The sequence below is a fragment of the Littorina saxatilis genome, linkage group LG13 (assembly GCF_037325665.1).
Source record: "Littorina saxatilis isolate snail1 linkage group LG13, US_GU_Lsax_2.0, whole genome shotgun sequence".
NCBI classification, from domain to species: Eukaryota; Metazoa; Mollusca; class Gastropoda; order Littorinimorpha; family Littorinidae; genus Littorina; species Littorina saxatilis.
The window spans coordinates 21,235,717-21,251,028 of NC_090257.1; the positions used below are offsets into that span (position 1 = coordinate 21,235,717).

At 43.8% G+C, this 15,312-nt stretch overlaps 2 protein-coding genes across 5 annotated transcripts in view; both read left to right on the forward strand.

The window, feature by feature from the left end:
- The window catches only part of LOC138983853 (uncharacterized), a 22,326-nt gene extending 19,814 nt beyond the window's left edge, over positions 1-2,512 (forward strand). For all 3 annotated transcript variants that reach the window (XR_011461282.1, XM_070357194.1, XM_070357195.1), the window contains 2 exons: positions 786-910; positions 1,331-2,512. Coding sequence is in view for 2 of the 3 variants with exons in the window: in XM_070357194.1 (XP_070213295.1) it covers positions 786-910; positions 1,331-1,428 (223 nt within the window). In the remaining variant the exon portion in view is untranslated. The remainder of the gene's footprint in view (positions 1-785; positions 911-1,330) is intronic.
- A 3,399-nt stretch (positions 2,513-5,911) lies between these two features.
- LOC138983842 (NFX1-type zinc finger-containing protein 1-like) overlaps positions 5,912-15,312 on the forward strand; it is a 34,915-nt gene continuing 25,514 nt past the window's right edge. For both annotated transcript variants that reach the window (XM_070357181.1, XM_070357182.1), the window contains exons 1-6: positions 5,912-7,865; positions 9,116-9,373; positions 9,862-10,022; positions 11,102-11,360; positions 11,881-12,046; positions 14,761-14,946. In XM_070357181.1, coding sequence (XP_070213282.1) covers positions 6,504-7,865; positions 9,116-9,373; positions 9,862-10,022; positions 11,102-11,360; positions 11,881-12,046; positions 14,761-14,946 — 2,392 coding nt within the window. In that variant the 5' untranslated portion in view covers positions 5,912-6,503. The remainder of the gene's footprint in view (positions 7,866-9,115; positions 9,374-9,861; positions 10,023-11,101; positions 11,361-11,880; positions 12,047-14,760; positions 14,947-15,312) is intronic.

Genomic DNA, 15,312 nt, shown 5'->3' on the forward strand with positions numbered 1-15,312 from the left:
ACACCAAATAACAGAAATCCCAAAACAAAAATGGTGTATGGACTTTTGATTGTAATTTAAGAAAATCCAAAAAACAAATAGACTGCCAACGTTCCAAAATTCAGAATAAAAACCCAAGAAAGGTCAGTTGTTGGAACGTTTAATTATTGACAAAACAAAACGTTCCGTTCACAGATATATCGATCCAGCGGTCTTTTAAGTGCAGAGACAAACACTAATTACACCACACTTATCTTGACTAAATGTTCAGCGGCTTGCAGTGAAGACACAAGCGAATGAAACATTCAGGTGTAGATAAGGAATACAATGCATTGTTCAAATGTGATTTTACTTCATGACACTGCTAAAATCATGATTCCTCGTTATCTAATTACGTTGTTCGAGTTAAATGTAACATCTCTCTCTCTCTCTCTCTCTCTCTCTCTCTCTCTCTCTCTCTCTCTCTCTCTCTCTCTCTCTCTCTCTCTCTCTCTCTCTCTCTCTCTCTCTCTCTCTCTCTCTCTCTCTCTCTCTCTCTCTCTCTCTCTCTCTTTTTCCCAAGGACAGGTTGTAAGAAAAGGCGTAGCCTTAATGGAATCGTAATCCTTGTTAAATAAAGTTTAGTTCAGTACAGTTCAGTTCAGTTCAGTTGTCTCTGTCTCTCACTCTGTCTGTCTGTCTGTCTGCCTGTCTGTCTATCTGTCTCTGTCTGTCTCTGTCAGTCTGTCTGTCTGTCTGTTTCTCTCTCTCTCTCAATCTCTGTCTCTCTGGGGTTTTTTACACATCGTTATTTGTTGCCGTTACAGGAACGCGACGAGGTCCGTGCGATGCCTGGAAGCTATGCTGTCACGATGTCCGTCCCTTGAAGAGGAAGAGAAAGACCTATATGCAATCATCAACCAGCAAGTTCTCCAGTTCAGGGAGGACGAGTGTAAGTTCTTTTCGTATGGTCATTTGTAGTTTGTCATTTCCTTATTTTCTTCGATCTTTTTGTTCAGTTCGATGTGCACGTGCATAAAAGGAGTGGTATTGGAATGTTTAATTTATGACAAAACAAAACGTTACAGTCACTGTACTTCGTCCCAGTTAGGGCAACAGACAAACACGTATGATACAGATAATTAACTTACTCTGGTATTTTTCCTCAGCTTCATCAATAAATATAGGTCCCTACGCTCTGGCATCTTCGCCGTCTCCGTCATTGTCTTCTTGACCATGTATCATCATAACAATCAATAACAAACATAATCGCTATCACGTGTCATCACCATCGTCATCGCCATGATTCGTCATAACAGCTAACTTTAAAACAATGTACTTATATCCACCATTACCACCACTTTTTTTCCAGGTTCAGCGGCTACCATCTTTGCTTCATCACTGACGTTACTTCTGACGTCACTGCTTTTGCTGTACGGATTTCCACGCCTTATCAACATATTATGCTGAGCTGTTCGCTTGCTATTAAATCAATCGTTATGGAGGAGAACTTGTGTATGTGTTTTGTACGATATTTTGCAATGTTGGGGAATTTGTATGTATACATTTGCCATTTCCGTCGGAGTGATTTGATATTCTTGTAGACTCTCTAAACTCTTATTTATTGCTTTGATTTAGATTATTTTATTGTAAGTACGCATTTGAAGTGTCACGTAGTAAATTTCTAACTACATGGGGCCCGGTAGCTCAGATGGTAGAGCACTGGACTTGTGATCGGAAGGTCGCAGGTTCGAATTCGGGCCGGGACGGACACGGGTCAACTTTATGTGCAGACCCAGAGACGGAAGCCATGTCCCACCCCCGTGTCATCACAATGGCACGTAAAAGACCTTGGTCATTCTGCCATAAGTGCAGGTGGCTGAATACACCTAAACACGCAGACACCTGGGTAGCGCGACTCCGTTGCTGCTAGCTTTCCACTGGGAGGAAGCGACCCGAATTTCCCAGCGATGGGACAATAAAGTAATGAAAATGAAAATGAAAAATATATGTATAAGTAGTGGGTGTGGAAAAACACACTGACACAATTCAAAAGGCGAATTCCGAAAATAACTCTGACGGGTTTATAAGCCATAAAGGGTTGTGAAAGAGTTAACACCCTTGATTTTTTTCTCGGACACCAATTAAGAGGGGCCAATCACTAGCGAGGAGTGTGTCGGAAACACGTGGACAGGTGCACGTGCGACTTTATTTGTCAGAGGAAAAGCAAGGGGTTTACACTCCTTCACAACCCATGCAAACTCGACGGAGCTGTTTCAGAAAATCGTCTATTAAAGTTTACGCTTTCTTATCATTTTTCCCGCATTGAACACTGTATTTTTGTGATAACCTATTGTCCTTGGATAGATCTTCCGTACACAAATTCGAGCTGATATCCCTGAGGATAGCGTGCAGCGAAAGAGTCTTGATTCTTTGCTTTGTTGGTGATTTTGATTTCGATCCCATGTTCTTTCGTCTGCCGTATCAACAAACAATGACAATTCACGCTGAATTATTAACAGCTGGAGGTCAAAATAAACAAGGTTTCTAGTCATTGTCTTTGTTGTATGATTGTTTCATTGATAAAAGTATTGCGGCGAGAAACACGGCGTTTACTATCTTCTGACTCAGTGTTTACCACACGCACGCACGCACGCACGCACACACATACACAAACACACACACACACACACACACACGCACGCACACACACGCACGCACGCGCGCACAAATAAACCAGCACGCACGCACAAACAAACCAGCACACACGCTCTTGCACCATCATACTGTGGCACTAGCTAGGTTTTGATTTAAATAATACATGAACAAATATATAAAAACAATAAAATCGCCTTGGCACCATGCTCACACCGGTACCGGTCTGGCAACATCATTCTCACTCTCTGTTTTTTCAAAATATCGCAGTGGTCCAGCAGTTTTACTGTAGCGCCGGTGTGGAATCACCACTATTACTCTAGCACCGGTGTAACACGAGAAAAATACTCCCACGAGATTTTTACTTCGGAGTAAATATTTCGTACGAAAATGTTACTCCCTTTACGAAAAGAGCACTCCCCCATTACACGAGAAAATTACTCCCCACGACAGGTGAGTTCCGAGTAAACATTTCGTACACAAATGTTACTCCCCTGACGAATAAAAAAACGAATAAATTACTTCACCCTAACACGAGCAATTTAACTTCCCATGCTAGGTGTACGAAATTTTGACTCCCTTGTCCCCTGTTAGTCTTGGTGGTGGAATGAGTGGAGGGAGGCTAGCGCGACATTCGTTTGCGCGAGATCACATATTGGCATTATCCCTTCGCCCGCATCCCATTTTCGCGTACGAGATTCAGTTTTACTGGAAGTGAAAAAAATGGGGAGTAAAAATTTCGTGGAGGGAGTAATTTTTTCGTGCCTTGGGGAGTTCTTTTCTCGTACGTAATGTGTACTCGGAGTAAGAATTTCGTACGAAATTTTTACTCCGGAGTACATTTTTCGTGGAGTAAAAATTTCGTGTTACACCGGCACTCTCACTCTACCACAACTATCATCACTCCTGAATCGGTCTGGCGCCAGCACTCTGACTTTGGCACCACCACTCTCACTCAGACACCGGTCTCGCACCACCATTCTCACTCCGCCAGCACCACTTTCACTCTGGCACCAGTACTCTCATGCTACCATTGGTCTGGCACACACCATTCTCACTCTGGCTTCACGCTCTCGGCACTGGTCTGGCACGGGTCTGGATCCTCTATTCTCACTCCACACCCACATACACACACACCCACACACACACACACCTACACCCACACACACACACACACACCCACACAAACACACACACACACCTACACCCACACACACACACACACAAACCCACACACACACACACACCCACACACACACACACACATGGACATCACGCTTGTACCTGTCTTGCAGCAGTCGGAGCACACATGTACAGACACGAAAACAAATATTGACGGGAGTGGATTTCGAACTTGGGAGTTGACAGTGTTTAAAAAACTGTCGCTCTTATCCCTGCGGCCACTCCGCTCGCCTAAAAGTCTGAGGAGCATTAGTAAATATAAAATTTTAACTGAGCGATTGTTCACCAACGAGAAAAAACAACAACATTGACCAAACCGAGGACCACAGAGCGATTTTAACATTATGTCACTGCCCAGATGCCTGTGTTCGTGATTGCGAAAGGTGGGCTGACAAATACACACACACGCGTGCGTGCATGTGTGTGTGTGTGTGTGTGCGTGCGTGCGTGTGTGTGTGTGGAGGTGTGTTTCATTGATTATTTTTAATTCACATGCCGGCAGTGCTCAAAACGGCTTCCTACCTTGCTGCCTATGATACTATTAATAGCAGCCAGTCATACCGACGAGTTTTGCATTTCTCTGTATCGTGCTTTCGTTTTACAACAAATCAATACATGTCGTCACCTTGTCTACTAGTAAACAAACGAACACTGCACCAGTTCTGCGCTGTATGTTTTCCTATCTGGAAAAGAACTGCAGTGCTCAGATCGATAATATTTTACTCTGCTGCGCGAAGATTCCAGACAATTTGGTGAGTCGGATTTATTACGGTTCAACTGTAGTGTAAAGATGCCCATAGACTTTAAAAATGAATCAAGTGAATCAATTAATCAGAGTTTATTTTTCTATGTTTTCACGTTAGACTCCTTTGTAATCCCTAGATATCATGCTATGCTAACTTGGTTTTTCTCTCCACAGAACTAGTGTCTATTTTGGACATGACGTGGTTATAAACTAAGCCTGGATATCAGTTTTTGTGTGATACAGTACTTTTCAAAGAAGCTGCAGTCAGTCTGGCCACCTCAACGCAGCATGCAGTGTTTGAGTTGCTGAGCTTTTCAAATTTTTTTTTAATTCACACCATACGTTAATACGTTTTGGGTTGTTTTATCTGATATAGGATTGATGTCACGTTGTGCAGCAGTATCTCTGGTCAGCCCCAAAAGTACAAACAAAATTAAATGGTAGTGCTCCACACCGCAAAACAGCACGTTTCTCCAGGCGTTTCCTAATTTGAGGCTTTGCAAGTAGAGTGAATTTTTCTTTTCAATTTGAAGCCGTTTGACAACATGTCTAGCCAAATAACGTACTCGGGATAAGTGTAATTTTGGAGTCTGTCCAAACTATTAATTACGAAAGAAGGGTTCCAGAATAGGACCCATTGACAAAGAATCGATCTTTAAGGAGCTCCAGTTTCTGCCCAACGTTGTTGGCACCAATCCATGGAGCCAATTCATGTTTGTTGATCTAGTACTGTGTTGATCGGTCTTGCTTTACAACACAATATTTCAACATGCTAGTATTCTTGACATACGGAGTATTCGTGCCAGGGAGTTCACGGCAGCTCGAACTATTGGTAAATATGAAATGAAAATACACGACTTCAAAACAGAAAATAATGAGAGAGAGAGAGAGAGAGAGAGAGAGAGAGAGAGAGAGAGAGAGAGAGAGAGAGAGAGAGAGAGAGAGAGAGAGAGAGAGAGAGAGAGAGAGAGAGAGAGAGAGAGAGAGAGAGAGAGATACATTCACACAGAAAGACAGACAGACCAGCACTTATTTAAAGTGTTAAAGGTAAAGCTATTTTTGTCAGACAGAGCATAAACAATCCACCCGTAAACATAAGATTTGCCAGCAAATATTGTCGTCCGGATTTACCCTTCAATTTTGGAATGAGACATAATCGAAGGAGCCCAATAGTGGGTACCCTAACTTTGAACGTTTCTGGTTCAACACATTTTTTTCTCTCTAGATTTTAGTGCTGATGTAAAATAATGTTTGAGAAGTTACACGACATCGAATTAGCACTACTTGATATTAGATATCAGAGTAAGTTTTGTTGTTGTTGCATGAAATCGAACTATTAAAAGAAGGTCATGTAAAATCAAAACAAAAGCAACCCTAACTATAACTCAAAAGGAGAGGGTCTGTTTAAATAATAAAAAAAAACTTCAACCGATGTGGCTCAATAAAAAGGGAGGGGGTGATTGCACATGTTTTAATCTTCGTGATAACCGGTAATTGATTATTTTTCTGATTGTTCTTTTCTTCAGACGCTGAATCCATTTCTGCATCTTTTACGACGAGATGTGGAAGTCGCCTAGTGAATGAAAGGAAAAACACATCTTCCCTCTTAGAGGACAATCCACCCAGACTGGAGGACAACCCATCCCAAGGCAACCGCAGACTCTTTAATGAAAAAGCTCACCAAGTAACCAAACAGTTCTTCACAGTTTTCCATCCAGTATCGTCAAATGGACAAAACGCACACAGCTTTGGTGGATCTTTGCGCTTTGAACTTCGGATAAGGCGCTATATAAATAAAGAGAATAAAAAAAATAAATAAATCTTCGCAGAAGAGTACCGAGGCCGACAATGTTGACAGTAACAGCAACCGTGAATGTGACGACAAGAAAGCTGCTCTTCTTTGTCCAACTTCACGCGTAGCAGCTTTTAGCTCAAGAGGAACGACTGGAAAATCAAAGTCAAGATGGACGGTTTCGAATGGCCGGATGGTCGACGTAAAACCCGCCAACATCTGAAACAGGGCAGAGAATGTAGACCAGAATCGTACGACGAAGACGAGAGAGAGCCCACGGGATCCGTTGAAAAAGCTGAAGCAAGGCTTTTTGACACAGACAGAGGCAAACAGTACTACACAGGAGACGGGAAGCCTAGTCTGTGCGACTTTCTATCAAAGGATCAACTCACGCAGTTTGATATAAAAGAAGACCGATCGATAAAACCTCGCTCAAGGATCCGCAGACACGAAAGCAGCTTGTTCGGAAATAAAAGTCAGCCAAAAGGGAGAGGTGGCAATAACAGCCAAAGAGGCCACAGAGGCAACACGAATCGCCCTCCTAGAGGTAGCGCTGAGGATAGAAGAGGGAAAGGGCAAAGACAAGGAGAGAACGCAGAACAAAACAGAGAGTTCCCAGGTCTTTCCAGGCATGTCAACAATAGAAGCGCGGGAGGACAAAGAGGTCCCCCTCGGCGCCCTAACAATGCAGGTGGGGATAAGAGAAACCAACACAGAGCCCAACATGCAGGTCTGAGACCGTTGGAGGCTAACCTCACATTCACCAGACTTAAGGAGCTCACGACCAAAGAACCATCAGAGGTAGTGGCTGCCCTTTCATACAGCAAGGAAGGTCTTCGCAGCCTTCTAAAGAACGATGACAAGTTAAAAACGGATAATCAGACGATGCGACTACTCCTCAGCGCCTTGGGCAATGTATGTCTGTGTCAATCCATGCCTGCCCAGATGGGTGAGATCCTGAATCTCGTGAGAACGTCAGATTTCCTCCACCATCTCGGAACATTCCTGACCCTCGGCAGCGCGAGCAGAGACGCCAGTCACGTGACACGCATTATTGGCGAAAGTGCTGATCTTCTGAGAACGTTAGTCGAACTCTTCCCTTCTCACCTCCACGAGGTCGTCATGGCGCACGCCTTCATTGAAGTGGCACAGAAAGAAGCCAAGCGGAGAGGACGAGAACTCCCCCCACAGGTTCTCAAGAAAATAGAGGCCTTGGAGATTGCCAAGAACGCCGCGATGGAAGGTCTCCAACACAGGCAAGCTCGAGCCTGCAGAGGGTATGTTGACGAAGACGGCCTGACCCCGCCCGAAGATTTCAGGCAGCTCTCGGTCTTTCCCACACAGGAAGATCTTAACAGGGAGGCGCAGCCTTTCCTACGAAAGAACAAGGACATTGGAGGTTACGGCAGTGTGGACCACTATCTTGACGTTCAGTTCAGACTTCTGCGTGAGGATTTCGTGTACCCGCTCCGTGAGGGCATTGCAGAGTATCTAGCCATGCTTGCAGCACCACAACAGGGCAAGAAGCTGAGGGTGAGCAGTGTTAAAGGATTCTGAACAAGAGCTTAAAGTAAACCAGATCCCAAGCGGCAGACAAGACAGATAGACGAGTATTCAAGCAGTCAGTATGCCTGCCACGCAAGCATCTTCTTCTTGCTGTCACAAGTTATGCTTGCATGTTGATTCACGCACACACTAATGCAGGCAAACATAAACTAAAAATAAGTTCTAGGGTAGTCTGCCATTCGGAGATAAGTATTAGTAGTTGAATGATTTGTAACAGTGCGTTTTGCTTTGTTCGCCATTACCCCCCGCGGGTTAGGGGGAAGAATTTACCCGATGCTCCCCAGCATGTCGTAAGAGGCGACTAACGGATTCTGTTTCTCCTTTTACCCTTGTTAAGTGTTTCTTGTATAGAATATAGTCAATTTTTGTAAAGATTTTAGTCAAGCAGTTTGTAACAAATGTTAAGTCATTTGTGCTGGAAACTTGCATTCTCCCAGTAAGGTAATATATTGTACTACGTTGCAAGCCCCTGGAGCAAATTTTTGATTAGTGCTTTTGTGAACAAGAAACAATTGACAAGTGGCTCTATCCCATCTCCCCCCTTCCCCCGTCGCGATATAACCTTCATGGTTGAAAACGACGTAAAACACCAAACAAAGAAAGAAAGAAAGAAAGAAAGATAGAATATAGTCAATTTTTGTAAAGATTTTAGTCAAGCAGTATGTAAGAAATGTTAAGTCCTTTGTACTGGAAACTTGCATTCTCCCAGTAAGGTAATATATTATTGTACTACGTTGCAAGCCCCTGGAGCAAATTTTTGATTAGTGATTTTGTGAAGAAGAAACAATTGACAAGTGGCTCTATCCCATCTCCCCCGTCGCGATATAACCTTCGTGGTTGAAAACGACGTTAAACACCAAACAAAGAAAGAAAGGAAAGATGTTCGCCATTTGCATGCTTGTCACTGGTGGTAGTTCTGCTCTGTAGACACCACTACAGCCGAATGCTCGTTTGTGTTTTCGTTTGTTTACATTTAGCGTACATTTTGTGAGTATGCATAAGAATAAGACACCATGCCAACCAAGGAAATATTTGACTATCGGCAGATGAGGGATGGGTAGGGGGAAGCCGAGGGGGGGAGAGGGGAGGGGGATGGGGGCCTGTTTAAAGATAAAGGAAGATGAAGAAGCTGCGATCAATACTTAGAAAAAGACAAAGAGATAGCAATGAAAACATGTTTGCTACTTTATCTCGATTATCACCGTTCTCGTCTCAAGGACATCCGAGTCTATCACGACGTGCACATCCTGAGGGCAGTCTGCCTCAATTCCGGTCTCGGTCACCGACTGACCTTTGACATCTCGCGGTTGAGTGCTGTTTGCTGGGAGGTCACCAAACGGCTGATTTACGGGTCACTCGTGTGCCTGTCCGCTGACAACTTCCGGACGCTCTACTTCGCTACTGTGGCCAACAGAGAACCATCGGAACTCCAGGAAGGATTGGTGGATGTTATGTTTGAACACGACCTTGCGGAGGTACATCAATTTAGAAGGAGTAAATGGGAAGCCGGTTTATTATGATTTATGAAAAAATGAAAGAGAGAGAGAGAGAGAGAGAGAGAGAGAGAGAGAGAGAGAGAGAGAGAGAGAGAGAGAGAGAGAGAGAGAGAGAGAGAGAGAGAGAGAGAGAGAGAGAAAGAACGACAGGTTGGTTTTTGTTTTTGATCGTCTCTTCGGCATAAAGAAAAAAATAAAACAAGAAAGAAAGAAAAACTATTTTTGAACAAGAAAAGAAGAAACATTGATTGACATCAAATTGGATTGTGACAGAAGAGATGCGTGATTTGTTTTATATACATATGTATTGAGCATGTAATTCTTATGTACAGCCTGTGTTTTTGAGCGATGTAATAATTGTTTATACGAGCCCAAAGACATTTTTCTGTATGTTTTACATGACCACAATAAAGTTATGATAATTTGAATTGAATTAAATTGAGATAAGTTGAATTGAATGTCTGCAGGTGTCAGCCATACCATTGGAGACTGTGTTCGTCATGGCAGAGACGACAGCTTTCTTTGAAGCCTACAGGCACGTGCTGGCCGGCCTGCAGAGAATTCAGGCCAACGACTTGCCCTTCCAGCGCTACATCGTCAGTTGTGATAAGAATGTGGATGTGCCAGGGTAAGACTCACGTGTTTCATAACTTTACGATTATCAGATGCTTTTATTCTAAACAAAAATACTACTTTATGAACCAGTTGACATAGCAGCCCCAACCATTTGACATAGCAGCCCCAACCATTTGACATAGCAGCTTCAAACATTTGACATAGCAGCCTCAACCATTTGACATAGCAGCCCCAACCATTTGACATAGCAACCCCAACCATTTGACATAGCAGCCTCAACCATTTGACATAGCAGCCTCAACCATTTGACATAGCAGCCCCAACCATTTGACATAACAGCCTCAACCATTTCACATGGCAGCCCCAACCAGTTGACATAGTAGCCTCAACCATTTGACATAGCAGCCCCAACCATTTGACGTAGCAGTCCCAACCATTTGACATAGCAGCCTCAACCATTTGACATTTCCAGCCTTTTTTGAGAGTGGCAACTAAAAAACATCGCAGTCGCAACCATTTGACATAGCAGCCTCAACCATTTGACATAGCAGCCTCAACCATTTGACATAGCAGCCTCAACCATTTGAAATAGCAGCCTCAACCATTTGACATTCCAGCCTTTTTTGAGAGTGGCAACTAAAAGACATCGCAGTCACAACCAATTGGCATTGCAGGCCCAATCATTTGAAATAGCAGCCCTTTATGAGAGTGACAGGTATTTGCCTTTAAAAGATCAGACCCAAAAGAGACTGAGGACCTCTCAAGTGAAGAATTCTTGCCATAAGCACCACCATACAGATAACTGGTGATGAGATGAAACACATTGCTGGTGCTAGTTTTTCAGATAAAGACGCGAATGGCAGGGAACGTCTCTCTCTTTCCATCCTTCCACTCAGCTCAGTTCGTGTGAGCCACGTGTGTCTCCCAGCCACAGAAACCTCTTAATGTTTTCGTTATAAGCTAAGATGTGTATTTCTTCATAATCGAAGCTCAAACAAACCCTTTCTTCCATAAAAATCACGACACAATTGAACAAGTTCCTTTTTCTATGAATACTCACACGTTTCAATTAGGCTGGTGCGTTTGAAAAACAGAAACGTTGAGAGGACAATATTGTTTCTGTTCTCATAGGTACCTGACCAACGAAGAATCTGCTAGCGCCTACGATCTACGCCCTCTGGTGGATGACAGTGTCATGATACGGGAAGACCAACAACTCTGTCAGCAAAAGAGAGAAGTTCCTTACCACTTCAACACCCAGTCCGCGCCCGCGGAGAGCGTCCCAATTCTCCAGAGAGAGGAGTGGCCAGACCCCAGTCTCATGAAGCTGGACGAATCTCAGTACGAAGCCTTGCAGACCGCTTTGACCAGAGAGTTCTCCGTTATCCAGGTAAGTCAGTGTGTGTTTATGACAAAAATGACATATGGGGGGGCCTGGTAGCTAAGTTAGTAGAGCTCAAGCAGTTTCCCACACAGGCACACACAGAAACAGAATGACAAATCTAATATAAATTTAGACTCTTGTGACTGTCTGAGACGTTAATGTGACCGACGACGACGATTTGATGATGACGATGACGATGACGACGATAACGACGATAACGATGACGATGATGATGATGATGATGATGATGATGATGATGATGATGATGATGATGATGATGATGATTTATTTATTTATTTATTTATTAAGGAGATTTCTATAGCGCATAACTAAAAGCACTATGCGCTTTACAATATCACTAGGTATAAGCACACGCAAACATACTCTGATTAAATAGAACTTAGCCTAACAAGACATACTAAGAACACTAAACATTTGAGTTCATACAAAAATAGAGAATTAAATTAAATACTGGACAAACGATTAAAATAAGCTTAAGGTGATGATGATTATGATTTCGATACAGGGACCTCCTGGCACGGGGAAGACGTACGTTGGCCTGAAGATCGTGAAGGCACTGCTGCACAACCGTAAGGCCTGGGACCCTGAGCTGGGTAGCTGCATGCTGATCGTCTGCTACACAAACCACGCTCTTGACCAGTTCCTTGAAGGCATCGTTTCCTTCTTCAAAGGTACGTGTCGTGTTGAGTCCCTGATGATCTAATTGGTAGTGGTTTCATATTGTCCTGTGAGGTTACCATCATAGACGTTCGGGCTGCTTTCTCACTTGGGTAAGCGAGCTGCCATTATACGGTATACGGCACTACCCATTTTTTTTCCTGCATGCGTGTATTCATGTTTCCAAGCACTGTGAACATGGGATCTTTATCGTGCGCATGCGTGTACATAGGAGTGTTCAGACACCGAGTAGAGGCTGGTCTGCACAAAGTTTTTTTCTGGGAAATAAATCCCTCGCCGAAATTGGGGGTCGAACACAAGCCGATAGAGACAACTGATTTGAAGCCAGCGCCACTAACGACTCGGTTATCTCCTCGCCTAAATTAATGATGGTATACATTTACCTGGTTAGCGGTATGCTGAACGTCTGCTACATCAACTGCGAACTGGGAGGGAGTGGTGTCCTCTTCGTCAATGGCACGTCGATGGTGAGCTGCTTATCATTGGAATCCCGAGTTCATTCTGTGAATCAAATTAAGACACACAATGATTCAAATCAAAAAGCTGAATGCAACCTACGTCGTTCTTTCCATTGTTGAATTTGTTTATTTCTTTGCCGCTACCACTTTCTCTCTTACGTACAGTATTCATTCACTTTTTGCAGTCTGAAACTTGTACTTCAAAAGCTGCATTTGGTACGCGCTAGTGTTTTCTACTCTTTGTTTTCTTCTTCGTCGTTTACTCAGTCCTCCTGACATATGCTGCTGTCCGTCGAAGGGTCTTTACAGGGATGTAGATCTTGTTCATCACTGGTGTGGTTATTTTTGAATCATCGTGTAAACTTGCTCTTCTTCTTTTCTTCTTCGTTCATGGGCTTAGACTCCCACGTTCACTCATGTTTTTAGCACGAGTGGATTTTTATGTGTATGACCGGTTTTACCCCGCCATTCAGGCAGCATACACCGATTTCGGGGGAGGCATGCTGGGTATGTTTGTGTTTCTATAACCCACCGAACTCTGACATGGATTACAGGATCTTTTCTGTGCGCACTTGGTCTTGTGCTTGCGTGTGCACACGAAGGGGGTTAAGTCACTAGCAGGTCTGCACATAAGTTGACCTGGGAGATCGGAAAAATCTCCACTCTTAACCCACCAGGCGGCAGCAACCGGGATTCGAACTCACGACCTCCCGATTAAGAGGCCGACGTCTTACCACCACGCCACTGCGCCCGTCTTAAAACTTGCTCTGATATGGAAGCCGGCTTAAACGTAGAAGCAGTGCAGAGTGATCCTGGTCTTCCTGGATATATTGGGGCCCGGGAGTGGTATTCAAGAAGAAAAAGAATTTGAGGTGGTTTCAGATTCTGAAGCCGTTTTAGCTACTACGCTTTAACTTCCGATTTTAACTGGCATTCACGAGTCCCCCTCCGAACGCTGTTAGCTAACAAGGTTGTCTATTTATAAACCACGGGGTTTCCCTCACTTCCTGTTCAGTGCGCACGGGCAGTAGGTCTTATCCGCCTTCATTGCTTTTATTCCGCGAACGAACACGTGTGCATTTCATTTACTTTAGTCGACATGTACGGAACATCCATCGGACAAGCGAAAGCGCAGGCACACGAGGAAGAGATGGAGGGGAAGAGGAAACGAAGTGCTAACTGGACTGACAGCGAAACGCGGACAAATACGAGATACTGCTCGCGAAAGATTTCAACCGATGCTCGATCATACCGGCTTGTGGTGAAAACGTGCTCGCGTCTTCTTTAATGCATTACAGTGTCCAATTTCTTCTACTGATTCCGTGGCCGAACGGTTCTCTTATTCGCCTGATGCGCGATTGAGTCGAGTTCAAATCACCAACTGTCCTTAATTTTTTTTACTCTTTGGCATTTGTTTATTTTTGTTTATTTTCTTCATGTGCAAAAGAGTACGTTATAATAGCAAATTGATTTAAAAATTTTTTTTTAGGCAGGAATGGATTTTTTTTTTTTGTGTTGGTTACCATGATATTAATTTATTGAACTTAAACATGTAAATATTTGATTTTAAAAAAAATATGAAGAAGGATGCTCCCCGCTTAAAAAAACAAAGGTAAAAGAGAAGACAACAAAAAATAAAACTTTCTGTACAAATCTACATCGTCATATTTATCCACAGGATGAATGCGATCCCGGAAAATTCTTCTCAGATTTCTTCTCTCGGCATATTCCAACATCATGAAGGCCGCCATCTTGAATCACGAAGATAACACGGTGTTAGCGATTGTAGAGACGAGGGGTAGGTCCTGTAACTTTGAAGGCGTCACGTGACTTTGGCGGGTCACAACGGGCTTTCGTGAATGCCGATTAGCGCGACTTACAGCTCAAACAGCGCCACCATGCGGCCAAGTGGCGCTAAAGAGGTTTCTTGAATACCAGTCCGGGCCGGTAGCTCAGGTGGTAGAGCACTGGAGATTTTGGGATCGCGGGTTCGAATGCGGGCGGGGAGGGGCACGGGTCAACTTTATGTGCAGTACCAGAGACGGTATCCATGGCCAACCTCCCTGTCACCACAGTGGCACAAGAAAGACCTCGGTCATTCTGCCGTAGGTGCAGATGGCTGATACCACCTAAACACGCATACACTTGTGTATCTCAACTAAAGTCGGGGCATAGCCTGGGAACATGTCCCTAATGGCTTTGCCGTGATGGCGTAAAACTTGAATTTCTTTCTCTCTCCTGGTCTCCAGGTCGCGTGGTGCAAGTGGGCGGCCAAATGAAGAGCGAAAAGTTGAAACCCTACTCACTGGGCAACCTGCGCCAGACCATGAGAAGTCAGAGGGAAGAAATGGACACAGCCTTTCGGGAGATCACCAGACTTCGCTGCCAAGGACATGATGAAATGACAATGCTTATGGACGAACTGGAACACATGGGTGAGTATAGAACAGTGTCAGTTGAACGAGGTTTCTTCTTTGTCTTCTTCTTCTTCCCTTTTTTCCCTTTTGTCTTCTGCATTTGTTGGGCTGCATCTTGCACATGCTCTCTGTCATTGATTTTTTTAAGCACGAATGATTCATTACGTGTCTAACCGACTCCCATGTGTGTATGTCACGAAAGGGAAGGAAATGTTTCTCGTCTGTTTTATCTTAATTTATGTATGTTTATACCTTCGAAACTAGGACCTTTGATTTTCTTCTTTACAGTCATAGAGAATACTGCATGGCTTGCTGTGTCGCACCATATTTACACGAGTTAAATCAACTCGTTTCAATCTGGTACGACACAGCAAGCCATGTAGT